Below are 19,979 nucleotides of genomic sequence, written 5' to 3'. Positions count from 1 at the left end.
ATTGTTGCTTATTTCTTCTTCTTTCAGTACTCCTTGAGAAAGGGCATACCGCCCGAAACGCATCGGAGTTTTACTAAATGATAATTATCATGACTTTATTTTGAACTTTCGATATGCTATCAATATCGTGAAGATAAGAACTAAAGATTCTTGCAATAAAAGACTTTTGGAACTTAACATAAACCTTCTTCTTGATTAACTTTGGATTCTATCTATGAACCCACTCAGAGTGCCTCTTGATATAGGGATGCACACGCAGCTCCATGCGTACACTACTCATTAATATATTCCAGGCGCCCCCAGGACGGAGACGCCACCTGTGAGAGCACCCTACCCGCCAAAACATCAAGCCAAACTTTCATTTCACCTTTTCATATTAAACAGCAGTGCACCCTCCACCACCGATCTTAGTCATAATAGCATCTTCGCCATTTGGTAACAAAAAACACAGACTTATTAGGAAGGTGACCTTGTGAACGGAAAGTTAACAAAGAACACACAATTGACACCTATGGTAGAAGAGCTGTGATTCTGATGGAGCACTGTCAAACCAATGGGATAAGATCGAATGCATCTCATGTGCCTACTGTACCTTGCAGGAGGTGAGGGTGAAGCGGCTGGTGAGCGCTGAGCACTGCAGTCATTTCATCGTGGTCTGAAGGATGGATATATTCATAGATGCTGTTACCAGTAAGCTCGACCTGGCAAAATGAAAGTGTCAGAGATATGAGTTGTTAGCATAATATGTACACATTTGATTAATTATCCAATTGATTTAATTTATTTATTTATGTAGGATAAGGTACCAAATTCTTGGTCTCATAGTGAGTGAGGTTGAAGATTAAGGGCCCTATTACAATGTCGTGCAGAGTTTCCTCCGCTTGACATCGTTTCCATCAAGGGACCGACCGACACCCGGTCGGCAGTCCCGATCAACTAATTAGGATGTGACCGAACATTGTTTGGTCGCATTCCCATACTTTAAAATGGGAGCACGTATTCCGGGGCGGAATGCAGGCTCCCATTGTAAAATAGGAGGTGGAGTTCATCCCTGCATCCCGGGGCACCTCAAGGTGTCTGCCACGGGGTGCGGGGATCAATAGGGAGCAATAGAGGGGCACTGTACCGGAGGCTGTGCACCCAAGGGGGCCCTGCTGGGGCCCCCAAAAGCAAGTTCCAACAGCCTTTCTGTGTCGGAAAGGCCGGCACAGAAAGGCTTCCGAAACCCGAAATCGTCAGCCCTCGGGTGGAAAGAGCTGCCCTAGGGTTTACTGGCTGCATTCTGACTGGCAGCCAGGCTCTCTGAGCCCGTTGGAATGACGGATCATACTCCTTTCCGACCGCCTCCATCGGAATGAGGCAGTCAGAAAGGAATTCGACCGACATATTATGATGTGGTCGGAAAGGCTCCGACCTACAGTTGGAACCTTTGTCAACTGCATCGTAATTGGCCCTTTAGTAAATTAAACAGGAGAGAAAGGTCAATTTGCTATAGCAATATTCAGAGCACATGTGGCCTTAATAGGAGTAATACCCTAAATCCGTACAAAAACTCCCTGGTGTAATTATACATTCTATGTCATAAAACGGCAAGGAAGGGAAAAACACAGGATTTCCTCTATCAGTTCTCTACTCACCAAAAATACTGGGAGGTGCCTATGTTGTTAAATATGTACTCAAGTGAGTTACGGATTACTGCATGTGTTTGCCCAAACACAGAAAGACTCAAACGGTTTGGGTTAGGTATCTATTAGTATTCAATGAACGAGCGGAAGAAAAGGATGGCGGGGTAGATGGGAGACGTTGAAGGTGATCTGCTTAAATTCATCCACCCACTGACTCATTGCATTCACCCATTTGCCCATTAATAATAAAACATGGGAACACACACACAGTCAAAAGATCTGGGCCAAAATCCATCGCTTTTTTGCACTCCACACCACCCTGGGTTAGACAATGGCGATATGCAATCACCTCTGACCCTGTTGCCCCATGGGAACAGTCCAGTCCGAACTACAAAAGCCATGTCCTTCCCAGAACGGAATCAAGCATCCGAGGACCAGACCGGTTTCGAGGTAACACCTCTCATCAGCCCGGCTAGCTTGACTCCAAGTGGTGTGGAGTGCCCGGGACCCACGTCTGGGCATCCCCAGCGCACTTAGGGCGGCAATTGCAAAAACAACAAGTGATGGACCGAATGTGGATCAATGTCACACATTCCCCCAGTCAAAAGATCTGGGCCAAAATCCATCGCTTTTTTGCACTCCACACCACCCTGGGTTAGACAATGGCGATATGCAAATCAGCTCTGACCCTGTTGCCCCATGGGAACAGTCCAGTCCGAACTACAAAAGCCATGTCCTTCCCAGATCTTTTGACTGGGTTGAATGTGTGACATTGATCCACATTCGGTCCATCACCTGTTTTGTTTGCAATACCGCCATAAGTGCCCTGGGTATGCTCAGACGTGGGTCCCAGGAACTCCACACCACTGGAGTCAAGCTAGCCGGGCTGATGAGAGGTGTTACCTCGAAACCGGTCCGGTCCTCGGATGCTTGATTCCGTTCTGGGATGGAAATGGCTTTTGTAGTTCGGACTGGACTGTTCCCATGGGGCACAGGGTCAGAGCAGATTTGCATATCGCCATTGTCTAACCCAGGGTGGTGTGGAGTGCAAAAAAACGATGGATTTGGGCCCAGATCTTTTGACTGGGTTGAATGTGTGACATTGATCCACATTCGGTCCATCACCTGTTTTGTTTGCAATACCGCCATAAGTGCCCTGGGGATGCTCAGACGTGGGTCCCAGGAACTCCACACCACTGGAGTCAAGCTAGCCGGGCTGATGAGAGGTGTTACCTCGAAACCGGTCCGGTCCTCGGATGCTTGATTCCGTTCTGGGAAGGACATGGCTTTTGTAGTTCGGACTGGACTGTTCCCATGGGGCACAGGGTCAGAGCTGATTTGCATATCGCCATTGTCTAACCCAGGGTGGTGTGGAGTGCAAAAAAACGATGGATTTGGGCCCAGATCTTTTGACTGGGTTGAATGTGTGACATTGATCTACATTCGGTCCATCACCTGTTTTGTTTGCAATACCGCCATAAGTGCCCTGGGGATGCTCAGACGTGGGTCCCAGGCACTCCACACCACTGGAGTCAAGCTAGCCGGGCTGATGAGAGGTGTTACCTCGAAACCGGTCCGGTCCTCGGATGCTTGATTCCGTTCTGGGAAGGACATGGCTTTTGTAGTTCGGACTGGACTGTTCCCATGGGGCACAGGGTCAGAGCTGATTTGCATATCGCCATTGTCTAACCCAGGGTGGTGTGGAGTGCAAAAAAACGATGGATTTGGACCCAGATCTTTTGACTGGGTTGAATGTGTGACATTGATCCACATTCGGTCCATCACCTGTTTTGTTTGCAATACCGCCATAAGTGCCCTGGGGATGCTCAGACGTGGGTCCCAGGCACTCCACACCACTGGAGTCAAGCTAGCCGGGCTGATGAGAGGTGTTACCTCGAAACCGGTCCGGTCCTCGGATGCTTGATTCCGTTCTGGGAAGGACATGGCTTTTGTAGTTCGGACTGGACTGTTCCCATGGGGCACAGGGTCAGAGCTGATTTGCATATCGCCATTATCTAACCCAGGGTGGTGTGGAGTGCAAAAAAACGATGGATTTGGGCCCAGATCTTTTGACTGGGTTGAATGTGTGACATTGATCCACATTCGGTCCATCACCTGTTTTGTTTGCAATACCGCCATAAGTGCCCTGGGGATGCTCAGACGTGGGTCCCAGGCACTCTACACCACTGGAGTCAAGCTAGCCGGGCTGATGAGAGGTGCTACCTCGAAACCGGTCCGGTCCTCGGATGCTTGATTCCGTTCTGGGAAGGACATGGCTTTTGTAGTTTGGACTGGACTGTTCCCATGGGGCACAGGGTCAGAGCTGATTTGCACATCGCCATTGTCTAACCCAGGGTGGTGTGGAGTGCAAAAAAACGATGGATTTGGGCCCAGATCTTTTGACTGGGTTGAATGTGTGACATTGATCCACATTCGGTCCATCACCTGTTTTGTTTGCAATACCGCCATAAGTGCCCTGGGGATGCTCAGACGTGGGTCCCAGGCACTCCACACCACTGGAGTCAAGCTAGCCAGGCTGATGAGAGGTGTTACCTCGAAACCGGTCCGGTCCTCGGATGCTTGATTCCATTCTGGGAAGGACATGGCTTTTGTAGTTCGGACTGGACTGTTCCCAATGGGGCACAGGGTCAGAGCTGATTTGCATATCGCCATTGTCTAACCCAGGGTGGTGTGGAGTGCAAAAAAACGATGGATTTGGGCCCAGATCTTTTGACTGGGTTGAATGTGTGACATTGATCCACATTCGGTCCATCACCTGTTTTGTTTGCAATACCGCCATAAGTGCCCTGGGGATGCTCAGACGTGGGTCCCAGGCACTCCACACCACTGGAGTCAAGCTAGCCGGGCTGATGAGAGGTGTTACCTCGAAACCGCTCTGGTCCTTGGATGCTTGATTCCGTTCTGGGAAGGACATTGCTTTTGTAGTTTGGACTGGACTGTTCCCATGGGGCACAGGGTCAGAGCTGATTTGCATATCGCCATTGTCTAACCCAGGGTGGTGTGGAGTGCAAAAAAACGATGGATTTGGGCCCAGATCTTTTGACTGGGTTGAATGTGTGACATTGATCCACATTCGGTCCATCACCTGTTTTGTTTGCAATACCGCCATAAGTGCCCTGGGGATGCTCAGACGTGGGTCCCAGGCACTCCACACCACTGGAGTCAAGCTAGCCAGGCTGATGAGAGGTGTTACCTCGAAACCGGTCCGGTCCTCGGATGCTTGATTCCGTTCTGGGAAGGACATGGCTTTTGTAGTTCGGACTGGACTGTTCCCATGGGGCACAGGGTCAGAGCTGATTTGCATATCGCCATTGTCTAACCCAGGGTGGTGTGGAGTGCAAAAAAACGATGGATTTGGGCCCAGATCTTTTGACTGGGTTGAATGTGTGACATTGATCCACATTCGGTCCATCATTATTACGAGAGCCTGGCACACAACTAAACCTGCAGTGGCCTTTAAGAGGGTTAACCATGGATTATTGCAGTGTAAACTGAATGCCACATGGGGCTGCATTAATAAAAGTGCCCTGGAGTGTAAAGGGCATGTGCACCCGCTTTGTGTACCCCGGGGCACTTTGGTATTACCGAAGGGGCTATAGATGCTTGTGCCGTCCCTTCTGTAATACTTATAGAGCTGGCGCTACATGTGTGCCTTAGTCCCATGCAAATTAGAGAATCACTATGCCTCTGCACCCGCAGATTACGGACGTGGGTACAGAAGCAAACATACCTATAGGAGGCACACTGTAAGTCCTCCACAAAAAGGTGGCGCACTGAAAGCGCGCCTCCTATGGGCAGCCCTCTGGACGCCCCCGACATTCCTTTGCAGATAGGTACAGTCACTCACTGCAACCGCCTATAAGGGGATCTTGCTCCCCTCTTGAAAGTGAAGGCGGGTTGCCTCCTGCACTGTGAAACACAGACCAGCTTTGGAGCAGCTGCTCTGTATTTCTCTTGAATGCACAGGCCATAGGGCAGCATGAGTTCGCAGCTGCCCTGGGTGCAGCGCATTATTTGTAATATGCTGCACTGTCACTGTTTACACTTCAATCAATCAATCAAAGCATTTATATAGCGCACTACTCACCCGGAGGGTCTCAAGGCGCTGGGGGGGGTCCGCTACTGCTCGAACAGCCAGGTCTTGAGCTGCTTCCTGAAGGCGAGGTGGTCCTGGGTCAGGCGGAGGTGGGTCGGGAGGGAGCTCCAAGTCTTGGCGGCGAGGTAGGAGAAGGACCTTCCCCCTGTGGTGGCTCTTCGAATGCGGGGGACGGCAGCGAGGGCGAGGGCGAGGCCGGTCGATCGAAGCTGGCGTTTGGGAGCGTAGAAGTTGAGGCGGCTGTTGAGGTATCCTGGGCCTTGGTTGTGTAGGGCTTTGTGTGCGTGAGTGAGGAGACGGAAGGTGATTCTCTTGTTGACCGGGAGCCAGTGCAGGTCTCTCAGGTGTCCGGAGATGTGGTTGCGGCGGGGCATGTCCAGGATGAGTCGTGCTGAGGCGTTCTGGATCCGCTGGAGTCTCTTCTGGATTTTGGCGGTGGTTCCGGCGTAGAGGGAGTTGCCGTAGTCCAGATAGCTGGTGACGAGGGCCTGGGTGACCGTCTTCCTGGTCTTGGTGGGGATCCACCGGAAGATCTTCCGTAGCATGCGCAGGATGTTGAAGCACGACGAGGAGACGGCGTTGACTTGTCTGGTCATGGAGAGGGAGGAGTCCAGGATGAAGCCCAGGTTGGTGCGTGATCTGTCGGTTTGGGTGCGGTGCCCAGGGCGGGGGGCCACCAGGAGTCGTCCCAGGCGAAGGGCGAGGAGCCCAGGATGAGGACTTCCGTCTTGTCTGAGTTCAGTTTCAGGCGGCTGTTCTTCATCCATTCGGCTACTTCTTTCATCCCATCGTGTAGGTTGGCTCTGGCGGTGGCGGGGTCGTTGGAGAGGGAGAGGATCAGCTGGGTGTCGTCGGCGTAGGAGATGATGTTGAGGTTGTGCTGGCGTGCGATGGCTGCGAGGGGGCTCATGTAGACGTTGAAGAGGGTTGGGCTGAGCGAGGAGCCTTGAGGAACGCCGCAGATGACTTTTGTGGCTTCTGATCTGAACGGGGGGAGGCGGACTCTCTGTGTTCTTCTGGCGAGGAAGGAGATGATCTACTCCAGTGCCTTCTCCTGGATTCCGACGTTGCTGAGGTGCTGCACTAGCGTACGGTGGCAGACAGTGTCGAAGGCCGCGGAGAGGTCCAGGAGGATGAGGGCCGCTGTTTCTCCGTTGTCGAGCAGGGCTCGGATGTCATCGGTTGCTGCGATCAGGGCGGTCTCGGTACTGTGGTTGGCCCGGAAGCCAGACTGCGAGAGGTCGAGGGATCCGTTCGTCTCGAGGAAGGCGGCCAGCTGTTTGTTGACGGTCTTCTCGATGACTTTTGCAGGAAACGGGAGCAGCGAGATGGGGCGGTAGTTCTTGAGGTCGGTGGGGTCGGCTGATGGCTTCTGTAGTAGAGCGCTGAGTTCGGCGTGCTTCCAGCTCTCCGGGAAGGTGGCAGTGTCGAAGGAGGTGTTGATGATGTCCCGTAGGTGGGGTGCGATGACAGCGTCGGCCTTGTTGAAGACGCGGTGAGGGCAGGGGTCGGTCGGAGATCCGGAGTGGATGGAGTTCATCGTGCGGACGGTGTCTTCGGGGCTGATCGGGGTCCAGGCGTGGAGGGTGGTGGTGGGGGGCGGTGGTTCGGTCGTGGCATGCGTCGGTTGAGTGCTGAAGCTGTTGTGTATATCCGCGATCTTGTTGTGGAAGTAGGCGGCGAGGGAGTTGCAGAGGTCTTGCGAAGGGGTGATGTTGTTGTTTCCGGCGTTGGGGTTGGAGAGCTCTTTGACGATGTTGAAGAGTTCCTTGCTGTTGTGTGCGTTGTTGTCCAGTCGATCCTTGAATGCAGTTTTCTTGGTGGCGTGGATCAGTTGGTGGTGGTTCCGGGTGGCGAGCTTGAGGGCAGTCATGTTGTCCGGTGTTGGGTCTCTGCGCCAGGCTTTCTCGAGGGCTCTGCAGTTCTTCTTGGAGCTCTTGAGTTTGTCGGTAAACCATGGGGCTTTCTTGCTGCCGGGTCTGCTGGGCGGGGTCTTCAGAGGGGCGGGGTCGTCTGCGCAGTCGCTGATCCACTTTGTGAGGTTGGTGGCCGCTTGGCTGGGGTTCTTTGCGCTGGTGGGTGGGTTCTTGCTCAGGGAAGTCACGAGCTGGTCGGCTGTGATCTTGTTCCAGCTTCTGCGTGCAACCTGTTGCTGGTGGTGGTGGATCGTGGTCCTTCTGCATCTTTTGAAAAGGTGAGCCATGGCGCAAACAAGGACAAAGCGTCATATCCATAATATGGCTCATGGTTTGTTAAAGGAGGTAATCAGCATCAAAGCCTTTGTTTACTAAGGGAATCTGTAAGATTCCATATAGCAAAATTCCTGCCTACACGTTTTAGCACAGTTTCATAACAATCCTCTTTGTCAGGCCTACTGGCTTTAACATATGTGTTTCGCAAAAAAAAAAGTCAGGCTTACTGCTTTGTTTTGTCAGTAAACAGATCAGACCTATTACTCTGATGTAACTGCTCCCAATGAACCAGTCATGCCTAAAGCCTTTATCACTGACATGTCACCATAACAAAGAAAAGCCTAACGTAATGAGCATAAAATGGCAGCCATCAGGGTTAGTCATAAAGTTATAAATATGCACATAATTACATTTGGCAAAACAGTATACAACCCCGCTCAAAAGATTATCAAATTGCAAATGTTCAAATCCAAACGTTTGTCATAGGGAGTAACTGACATTGAAACTATTGCTATGTACAGTAACTTCTGAGATTCAATGGAACAACTTACATATCTACAGATTTTAACAGTATTAATAACAATCCACCAATAAATGCCTATTGGTTTTAGAATATCCTTTTCAGGCCTACTGCCTTTTTTGTAACTTTAAATAATAAAGCGATCAGGCTCATAGACTTGATCATTAGCTTGTCACCATAACCATCTCAATGCTGCTGTGCTGAGCACAATCGTTTACAAAAGGCAAGAAGTGCAATACAAGCGCTCTTTATCACGAAAGTACACAATTTCTGTCCAATCAAATGCTGTACTCAAGAGAGTTAACGTTAGCCAGAGCCTAAGTAGCACTTCTTCAAAGATCTTTTACTGTTGACAACATAAGGTATGGCAACAACTGTGCTTTGTTGCCAGACCTAAACCTATGTGAATCCTTGAAATCACTTAGGGTGGGCATGGGAAACAGTCTACTCAGCATCTTTGTCGTCATTATTGGGCATTCCTTGCACAAATCTGTATGGTATAAAACATATTTTATTCTCTCTCCGACCACATCTGTCTACAAGTGACGTGTGTTGGTGTACCATCTATACTCTGTGCCTCTAAACACGGGATAGATATTACAATGCAAGAGCTCACAGCAGAGCTAGAAACAAATGTCAGAGAGGTTAATGTGCACGATGGGAGTAAGGGTATTGAGTAGGGTACCACAAACATTATATCTAAGTATGTTGTTGTGTATTAACGAACCAATCATATCACGGGTACACCAAATATTCTTATGAGTGTATGTAATCCTATTATGTGGTTTAACATGTTTTGGAGATAACAGTATTTAAGATTCGGCCGTTTTGAACGTCACTCCCTCTCATTGGCTATGTCATTGAACATTATTAGGTACTAAACCCAAAAATTCTGAGCATTTCTGTGATAATTTGTCACTTGGTCGAGTGATCTTTACCAACGTATGCACTCTGCAGGATTTTTTGGGTTCATAGCTATTAAATTCTCATCAAGTTTTTGCGGCGATTTAGTTGTTTTTAAAAAAAACGTGACATCATCACACTTTGTGCCATGTTTAGCTAATGTGTGGTGGTGAAATCCAAATAAGTTAGCTCTAATTGTGCAGCATTTATAATGAGCTGTTTGTTGCAAAAATGGGAACAAAATCACTTTTCCCTGATGTGGCACTTTTGCTGCTCAGTCCAGTACGAGCTTGAAAATGTACATCTGGAGACTTAATAGAGTAACACAATCCCTATGCTAAGGTACACAGATACCAAACAGCTAAACACCAAATTCAAGGAGGCCCAATTCTGCCTTTTTTAGTTCAATTAAATCCTGCAGCCTAATGGGACAGACTTACTGTTGTATATTGTTATTTATTACGACGGTATACAGACATAATATCGAGTACAAAAATATCGAGGTAGTGAAATATCGAGTTGTAAATATCGAGTAGACAGAATATCGATAAGACAAAATATAGACTACAAAAATATCGAATAGAAGGACAATAATATCGAATCAAAAATATAGAATGGATAGAATATCGAATGGACAGAATATAGACATAAGAAAAATCGAGGGACAGAATATAGACAGCAAAAATATCGAGGGACAGAATATAGACAAAAAAATATTGAGGGACAGAATATAGACAACAAAAATATCGAATTTTAGGTAAGTAACTAAGTCAATTTATGGTATTTAATTTTTGCGTAATATAATTCTGGAGCGGGTTGTGGGTTTATAGGGGAATAAGGTGGGAAGTAATTTAATTATATTTAATTTAATATTTTAATGTATTGGTATTTATGTACAATTAATTGTTAATTAATTATTAATTGGCAATTAATTGAAATATAATTGGTAATTAATTTTTATTAATTGATTAATTGATAATTATGTGAATTTTATTTATTTATTTATTTTCTGGAGCTGGTTGTGGGTTTATAGGGGAATTGGGTGGGAAGTAATTTAATTATAATTAGGGCTCCCGGTTTTATGGTATTTATTTTTTTGCCATTTCCGTCTGTATTTATCCATATTTATTTTTTGGGCATTTTTTCTGTATTTATCCACATTTATTTTTTTCACAAGCAAAAGACGATGCTACAGCTAGTATTTTTCCACATTTAGTTAAATTGATAATTTAATATATCGCACCAGCCCTTGTTTTCAAAATTGCATTTATTGTTAAAAGAGCAGCAGGTTTTAACAGCAAGTCACCCGGTCATTACAGCAGGTCGCAGCCAGTTGTGGTCCCAGTGCCGGCTCTCACCAGATGTGCAACTGGACTGCTGCAATGTTACCACTCTGAACAAAGCTGTCAGCGGTCAGCGCTGCTCACCGCTTGGGGCTGGCTCAGCGGCGCGCTACTTGCAAACTCTGGATACATTCACCCATAGCGTTCTAAATCACGTGCACAGGTCAGGAGAGTCAATGCAGTGATTTGCCCAATGGCTGGGCAACCGAGACTGGGTACTTAAAGGTGGGCCAGGTTGGCGGTAATAACTATGTGCCGTTTGAGATAGCCGCAGCTTAGCACTGCCGCTCTAGTGCTCAAACCGTTTGTGTTGAATGTGCTGCAGTGCCAGTAAAATAAATAGGTCAATATCGATGCCCGAGCGAGAGTGCCTGCAGCTATACCTCTTGTGAATGCTGTCTGAATTCTTATCAGAGTAACCAGATGAACTGTGACCGCCGTGGGAGCATTCGTCATGGCTCAGTTCTGGCCTGTACAGTGGTGGCGCTGGCTTTGTCAAGTAAAATTAGTGCGAAGGTATTTACCTCATTTGACACACTAATGATTTGAATCTCAATGTCCTGCCCCCCCCGGACCCCAAAAGTCAATTGCCCCTGTGCCAAGTTAAATAATTACAGGAGGAGGCCGGTGCTCGGCCTGTCACCTCCTGACCAGACACTTGCTGCCTGCCTGCCTGCCTGCTCAACCCCTGTTGTGCGGGGTCCCCCGTGATTCTTTCAGGTCAGGTGAGTCTTAGAGCAGGAGCTGAATATCTTTAAAAGGCACTAGCACAGCTCCGAAGACAATGTGCCACTTTGCAGCTTAACTCACTGCTGTTGACATGTAAAATGTATCCTGATTCTCAGCAGCTGTGTGCAGCCAAGGGGCGTGACTGGACAGACTCAAAGAGACTAGGAGGAACCATGGCCAGCAGTCTGTATATCCCCAGCTGCAGCACTGTGACTCAGACTTGCTAAGTAAAAAAAAATGAAAGCAGCTGACATTATTTTCCTGCTAAGGTCCAAGTTGTAGTTTTAATCTCACGATTGAAGTTTTAATATCAGGGTTAGATATTTGCTTTATGATAGGATCAGGTTACAAGGGCACTAAGTTAGTGCCCTTCCGTTTCATGTGCGTGTGCTTTAAAGCAGTTTCAAAATGTTCTTAGAGTTTCTCGTTGTTCAAATGAGTAAAATTTCTGATATATATGTTTCCCTTATCTTCATTGTTTGATTTCGGGGGGCCGTGAGAAAGTGTCACTCATAGTTTTTTAAATGCCACTCATTATTACACAAACATTTTGGAGATGTCACACGTAGCAATCTGAAACCTTGACAGCTATGTGCAAGGCAACTGCCTTACTATTTCTCCCTCTGTAAAATCCTGTGCAAACCGGGCACTCCAACACTGAATCTGCTCAATTAAAACCCAGTCTGCGAGGAAAAGACGGGCGCTGGGAGCAATTGGCATAGTGAAGAGGCCGGGGATGAGGGGCGAAAGAACTACAAAAGCCTCATTAACAATTAAACGATCTTTCAAAGACCTGTGAAGTACTCGGGTGCGCCGGAAGCTTTCTCAGACCGGGCTGACACCTCTTAACCCTCTAAGGAGGGGCAGACACCAGATGGCTAGGGGTGTGATGTTAATGAGAAAATGTACTAGTATTTTCCCGTTTTTATATATAAATACAGATAAAGGAAAACTTGTTTTCCGTCTGTATTTATATGTAAAAATCCGTTTAAACGGAAAACCGGGAGCATTAATTATAATTATTTAAATATTTTAATTTATTGGTATTTATGTACAATTAATTGTTAATTAATTATTAATTGGCAATTAATTAAAATATAATTGTAATTATTTTTTATTAATTGATTAATTGATAATTATGTGAATTTTTTACATTTATTTTCTGGAGCGGGTTGTGGGTTTATAGGGGAATAGGGTGTGAAGTAATTTAATTATAATTAATTAAATATTGTAAATTATTGGTATTTATGTTCAATTAATTGTTAATTAATTATTGATTGGAAATTAATAAAAATATAATTGGTAATTAATTTTTATTATTTGATAATTATGTTAATTTTATTCATTTATTTTCTGGAGTGGGTTGTGGGTTTATAGGGTAATAGGGTAGGTAGTAATTTAATTATAAATAATTTAATATATTTTTTTGTATTGGTATTTATTTAGATTTAATTCTAATTTAATTTGTAATTGGTAATTATTTAGTTTTAATTGGTAATTCATTTATATTAAATGATCAATTGATAATTATGTTAATTTTATGTATTTAATTTTGTAGCGGGTTGTGGGTTTATAGGGGAATTGGGTGGGAAGTCATTTAATTGTAATTAATTAAATGTATTAATATATAAATTGGTTATTAATTTGAATTAATAGTTAATTATTTTTAAATGTTTTAATAATTTATTGTTATTTGTAAATATTTTGTATTAATAGGTAATTAATTTTTAGTAATTAAATTAATTTTATTGTTTTAAATTGAATACTTATTATAATATCTTAAATTGGGAATTCATTTTAATTAATTTGTATTTGGTATTAATATTTAATTTATTTTCAAATATATATGAAGTATTTACTTTCCCTACTGTTGCACTCACTGGAGTGGGAATAGTAATTTTTTCTCCTACACTATCCAACGCTTTCCCTACTGTTGCACTCTCTGGAGTGGGAATAGTAATTTTTACCCTCCCACTATCCAACGATTTCCCTACTGTTGCACTCTCTGGAGTGTGAATAGTAATTTTTACCCTCCCACTATCCAACGCTTTCCCTACTGTTGCACTCTTTGGAGTTGGAATAGTAATTTTGACCCCTACGCTATCCAACGTTTTCCCTACTGTTGCACTCACTTGAGTGGGAATAGTCATTTTTACCTGTACGCTATCAAATGTTTTCCCTACTGTTGCACTCTCTGGAGTGGGAATAGTAATTTTTACCCCTACGCTATCCAACGCTTTCCCTACTGTTGCACTTTGTGGAGTGTGAACAGTCGTTTTTACCCTCCCACTATCCAACGCTTTCCCTACTGTTGCACTCTCTGGAGTTGGAATAGTAATTTTTACCCCAACGCTATCCAACGTTTTCCCTACTGTTGCACTCACTGGAGTGGGAATAGTAATTTTTACCCGTACGCTATCCAATGTTTTCCCTACTGTTGCACTCTCTGGAGTGGGAATAATATTTTTTACCCCTACGCTATCCAACGTTTTCCCTACTGTTGCACTCACTGGAGTGGGAATAGTCATTTTTACCCCTACGCTATCCAAACCTTTCCCTACTGTTGCAGTCACTGGAGTGGGAATAGTAATTTTTACCCCTACGCTATCCAATGCTTTCCCTACTGTTGCACTCACTGGAGTGGGAATAGTAATTTTTACCCCTACGCTATCCAACGCTTTCTCTACTGTTGCACTCACTGGAGTGGGAATAGTAATTTTTACTCTCCCACTATCTAACGCTTACCCTACTGTTGTGTTCTCTGGAGTGGGAATAGTAATTTTTACTCTCCCACTATCCAACGCTTTCCCTACTGTCGCACTCTCTGAAGTTGGAATAGTAATTTTAAACCCCACGCTATCCAACGTTTTCCCTACTGTTGCACTCACTGGAGTGGTAATAGTAATTTTTACCCCTACGCTATCCAACGTTTTCCCTACTGTTGCACTCACTGGAGTGGGAATAGTAATTTTTACCTCTACGCTATCCAATCCTTTCCCTACTGTTGCACTCACTGGAGTGGGAATACTAATTTTTACCCCTACACTATCCAACGCTTTCTGTACTGTTGCACTCACTGGAGTAGGAATAGTAATTTTTTACCCTCCCACTATCCAATGCTTTCCCTACTGTTGCACTCTCTGGAGTGGGAATAGTAATTTTTACCCCTACGCTATCCAACGCTTTCCCTACTGTTGCGCTCTCTGGAGTGGGAATAGTATTTTTTATCTCTACGCTATCCATTGTTTTTTCTACTGTTGCGCTCACTGAAGTGGTTATATTAAATTTAAATCTCTCGCTGTCCTACGGTAAAAATATTGTATATGTTTTGTTAATAATATGTGTTAGTCCTGGCGCGCTTTGGAGTGACCCGTCTCAGCGAAGGGAAAGAGCCAACCGGACAGCTTCAGCAAATCTTCTCTTTTCACAGTAGTGAAATGCTCTTTTCCACCACACCCGCCTTCGTATCTGGCCGACTGCGGATAGCGGACTGTGACTACACGGAGGATTCTCACTCACTGCATTGAGTTTTCCAGGCCACCAGTAGGAGCGGATAAGTGTTGGTTTGAGGCGTTTTGGGGACTGGAGTGGGAATCTTTTGTTCCAATTACCCTACTTGCTGCAGCCCCGATCAGCGCTCGTGAAAATACCTGATCACAACGGACTATACAGAGGTTAAAGGATCACATACTTCGCATGCAGTGGCAGTGCATGCTGGGATCTGTGGTTTACTACCTAAACTACAGGTCTGTGTGTGATCTCGACTGACCAATCAGGATGACCATTGAAGGCGGAGCGAAAGAGGGTACTTCTGTGGACTGCGGCTAGTGTTGGGGTGAGAGCTGGCATTTGAAAAAGGCAGTATGCCGAAACGCGTCATGCCCATGCTCAAGAAATATAAGCTCCCTCTTAAAAATACCCCATGGTGTCTCTCCGTTCTTTTTGAACCAAAAGGACCTTCCCTGCATTACTTGCGTGCAAGTCCTGGCGCGCTTTGGAGGGACCCGTCTCAGCGAAGGGAAAGAACCAACCGGACAGCTTCTGCAAATCTTCTCTTTTCACGGTAGTGAAATGCTCTTTTCCACCACACCCGCCCTCATATCTGGCCGACTGCGGATAGCGGACTGTGACTACACGGATGATTCTCACTCACTGCATTGAGTTTTCCAGGCCACCAGTAGGAGCGGATAAGTGTTGGTTTGAGGCGTTTTGGGGACTGGAGAGGGAATCTTTTGTTCCAATTACCCAACTGCTGCAGCCCCGATCAGCGCTCGTGAAAATACCTGATCACAACGGACTACACCGTGGTTAAAAGGACCACATACTTCGCATGCAGTGGCAGTGCATGCTGGGATATGTGGTTTACTACCTAAACTACAGGTCTGTGTGTGATCTCGACTGACCAATTAGGATGACCATTGAAGGCGGAGCGAAAGAGGGTACTTCTGTGGACTGCGGCTACTTTTGGGGTGAGTGCTGGCATTTGAAAAAGGCAGTATGCCGAAACGCGTCATGCCAATGCTCAAGAAATAAAAGCTCCCTCTTCAAAATACCCCATGGTGTCTCTCCGTTCTTTTTGAACAAAAAGGACCTTTCCCTGCATTACTTGCGTGCAAGTCCTGGCGCGCTTTGGAAGGACCCGTCTCAGCGTAGGGAAAGAGCCAACCGAACAGCTTCGGCAAATCTTCTCTTTTCACGGTAGTGAAATGCTCTTTTCCACCACACCCGCCCTCGTATCTGGCCGACTGCGGATAGCGGACCGTGACTACAAGGAGGATTCTCACTCACTGCATTGAGTTTTTCAGGCCACCAGTAGGAGCGGATAATTGTTGGTTTGAGGCGTTTTGGGGACTGGAGAGGGAATCTTTTGTTCCAAATACCCTACCTGCTGCAGCCCCGATCAGCGCTCGTGAAAATACCTGATCACAACGGACTACACCGTGGTTAAAAGGATCACATACTTCGCATGCAGTGGCAGTGCATGCTGGGATCTGTGGTTTACTACCTAAACTACAGGTCTGTGTGTGATCTCGACTGACCAATCAGGATGACCATTGAAGGCGGAGCGAAAGAGGGTACTTCTGTGGACTGCGGCTAGTGTTGGGGTGAGAGCTGGCATTTGAAAAAGGCAGTATGCCGAAACACGTCATGTCCATGCTCAAGAAATAAAAGCTCCCTCTTCAAAAAACCCCATGGTGTCTCTCCGTTCTTTTTGAACCAAAAGGACCTTTCCCTGCATATATATATATATATATATATATATATATATATATATATATATATTAAAAAAAATTGGGGGGGGGGTATTTTAAAGTTACATTATTATTTATTATTTTAGATTTATTTAATTATTTTAAGTATGTTTAAATTAATTATATTTATTATTATATTACTTTTTAATTAAGTTTAAGACATTTAAAAAATTCGATATTTTGACAGTCTATATTTTTTACAATCGATATTTTGGAGTAGATATTTTTGTACTTACCTGTTTGTAGATAGGCAGTCGATATTCTGGCATTCTATATTTTTGATTCGATATTTTTGTAGGTCGAAATTTTGTCTGTCGATATTATGTCAGTGATCCATTACAACATGGCTACCTGTTGATGTCATGCCTTTCTTTGTGTTCCCACCTCCCCACCCTTCCAGGATATCTGCGTGTATTCTAGATTGCACTGAATGTTCTCCCTGGGTCAGTTGGTGATTTGGTCAGCTGATGAGGTGTTAGTTGGGTTGTGCTCTTCAATAAAACTACTTCATTCACTTATGAAAGTGTACGGCTACTTCATGACAACTTTACTACAATTTGGCGACGATTTGGCAAAACAGTGCTGACCAGACCATAGTCGTCTAATCTACAACTCGTCCTCTGCACAGCCTCAAGAGACACTTTGCCCCCAGACACACCTTTTGGTGATCTTAGTGTCCTGCCCTGTGACACGGTAGGTACAGTGGTGGGAGTCTATAGGCAACAAGAACAATCTGAACAATAAAGGAGCTCCAATTGTGCCTGCCAAGCGTTTCAGGCGTTTCCTTTACTCACTGTTTCTCCCGCTGCCCTTTCCGTGCATCTGCCGGACCGGTTACCGCCAGAGTCCTTCAAATCCTGCTCTCATACCGAGCAGACCCTCGTTCTCTGTCTGCCGGCGTCCTCGGTGGTTTGCTGGGCGGACACGTAGCCTTCCTCCCGCCGTCCTTCACCAGCAGCGCCGGAGCGGAGCTGCAAATCCCGCAAAACCGGACTTCACCTTCACGCAGCTCGTCGACTGAGCGCTCTTTGTGACCCGCTCACATTCCGCCGTCCAGTTCTTTTATTTTTTCGGCGCTGGAGAGGTTTGTATGCTCCAGTTCTTAAACGTTTCCTCCGGCACGAGGCTTGGCAGGCACAACAAAAGTGCACAGAAAGCGGCCACCGCTCGCACCACACAAAATGGCGGCGTAACGAATTTCCAAAGATCTGCAGGCATACAGATTGATTCTGGCCACATGAGATGAGCGTTTTCACTGGGTAAAGGAGATAAAAACGATTGTGCATGGAAAACGCCTGATCATTGTTCTCATTGGAACATTAAAATCGGTGTCTTGATGACAAGCAGAAATGTGCTTTTCTGGGATGATTTTGGCCCCTGAGGATTGATTCTGATCTCGTATGTGTAGTCTGACCATGTTTCCAAATTAACCCGAATACTTTGACACTGCTGAGACATCAGGGCTGCCACAATTTCATATGCTATGATGGCTGGGTGCTGGCTCAACATGAAGGAATGATTAGTTGTTGTTCTACAATGGGCAGAAGCTGGTAAAGGCGGGTAAAGACTGGTAAAGACTGCAGGAAAGTGTAGCTTCTAAATGTATGATCTGAGATTGCGCCTACCACACGATGTGTCACTGCAATGCGATTGAGTGAGATTGCCACTCCACTCCACACATATTGCCTATTTTAAGCAAAGTGGCGACGCAAACTCTCACCGTGAGTTAAGAATGGCGCCTTCAGCACAGTGATCAACCTACTCAAACTAATGGACTGCATCATTGATTGCCGATTCCTGGCTATCACGGCTTTCTCAGTGGTCATCTGAGGAACAAATAGGAACAAATAGGGCACTCTCCGGAGCCTGGAAAAGAAAGTGCGCCACGGCGGACAGACACAAATCAGGTGAATCAAATCACAAATCAGGTGAATCACTGCCCACGGCCAGTCAGTCTACGTCAGTCAGTCTACATCACGAGCAAACATGTCAGACAAAGAGCTAGCAAAAAGCCTAAAGAGACTTAAGTCTGATCTGCCCTCACCAGGCAAAGGAAGGAAGGATAACCCGGATCCAATAGATTTAATACTTAGCAGACTTGATGAAGTCAGGGATCTGGCGAAAGCGACAAAAGAAGAGGTGGCAGCAATCAGGCAAGACAATCGCGACACCAATGCAAAACTTTTAGAAGCAGAAACGAGGATTAGCAAACTTGAGGATATGGAAGTGAAGACCTGCAACGCAGTTAAACGCTTGTGCATAGCAGCGGATCAAACAACTCGGAAACTCGCTGAATTGGAAGACCGTAATCGAAGGGGGAACCTACGCATTTTTGGAATTCCGGAAGTTTCAGAGGATCAACTGGGGAGCTGTGTGGCTTTTCTTGAGTCCTGGTTTACCCAAGCTACAAACATGACGTTTACACACCCACTAGAATTTGATAGAGCCCATAGAGTCCCGGCAAGGATCTCAAAGGATCAAAAGGGTCCCAGAGCTATTGTTTGCAAACCGCTCAGGTACCAGCATGTAGAACAGATTCTTACCTTCATGCGTAAAAACAATCACATCTTATGGAAATCTGCTAAGGTCTATATATCTCAAGACTACAGTAAAGAGACAGTGGACGTCAGGAAGGCATTCTTGGCGCTTCGACCGCAACTGAAGAAAAGGGGCTTCCAATATGGATTCATTGGTCCGGCAAGGTATCGAGTGATTATTCAGGGCTCTCCACACATTTTTTCAGACCCACTGAAATTGAAACGTATGCTGGATGGCCCTGAGGAATTGGACATGGAGACGAATAATCCTGAAAGCTCCGCTGACCAGGCTTCAGCCTCAGGTTATAAATGAAGGGCATTCTGCAACACGCATTTTCCATTGGTATTCAATTCCTGGTTGTTTAGCAGAACAAATGAATATGTTCAGCTATTGTGTAAAACAAATATGGTGCTTTGAAGCAAAGATTATGGCCAGAGTTTAGGGCTTTTTGATTCGGAGTTCATATCTCCATATATGTATCCGTATTATACACACTTCACACATTTATACACATTTTTCAGGATACTTTGAGGGCCCATGGTTAAGGCCCAGGTTTAAGGTTCTGACTTGGTATCCATGTCTATACATTTGTATTCTTCTACCTTGAGCTACTTCGTTTAATAAGTTTAATACTTTTTCGCATGCCTCACTACTTAGGTTTTATAACTTTACCAGTTGGTATTGATTCAAACAAAAAGGTAATACCTTGTTTCGTTTATCTCTAATATTGCAGTCCTTGAATTCCTTCATACGTGCAAGG

The 19,979-nt window shown here is 45.6% G+C and overlaps 1 protein-coding gene across 4 annotated transcripts in view; it reads right to left on the bottom strand.

Moving 5' to 3' along the window:
- The window catches only part of SIM2 (SIM bHLH transcription factor 2), a 635,950-nt gene that overhangs the window by 214,926 nt on the left and 401,045 nt on the right, over positions 1 to 19,979 (bottom strand). For all 4 annotated transcript variants that reach the window (XM_086933518.1, XM_086933519.1, XM_086933520.1 and 1 more), the window contains exon 4: positions 593 to 701. In XM_086933518.1, the coding sequence (XP_086789644.1) occupies positions 593 to 701 (109 nt within the window). The remainder of the gene's footprint in view (positions 1 to 592; positions 702 to 19,979) is intronic.

This window comes from Lissotriton vulgaris, chromosome 8 (assembly GCF_964263255.1).
Source record: "Lissotriton vulgaris chromosome 8, aLisVul1.2, whole genome shotgun sequence".
NCBI classification, from domain to species: domain Eukaryota; kingdom Metazoa; phylum Chordata; class Amphibia; order Caudata; family Salamandridae; genus Lissotriton; species Lissotriton vulgaris.
The sequence above is the reverse complement of the archived record's forward strand: the minus strand, read 5'-3'. Positions and strand labels throughout refer to the sequence as shown.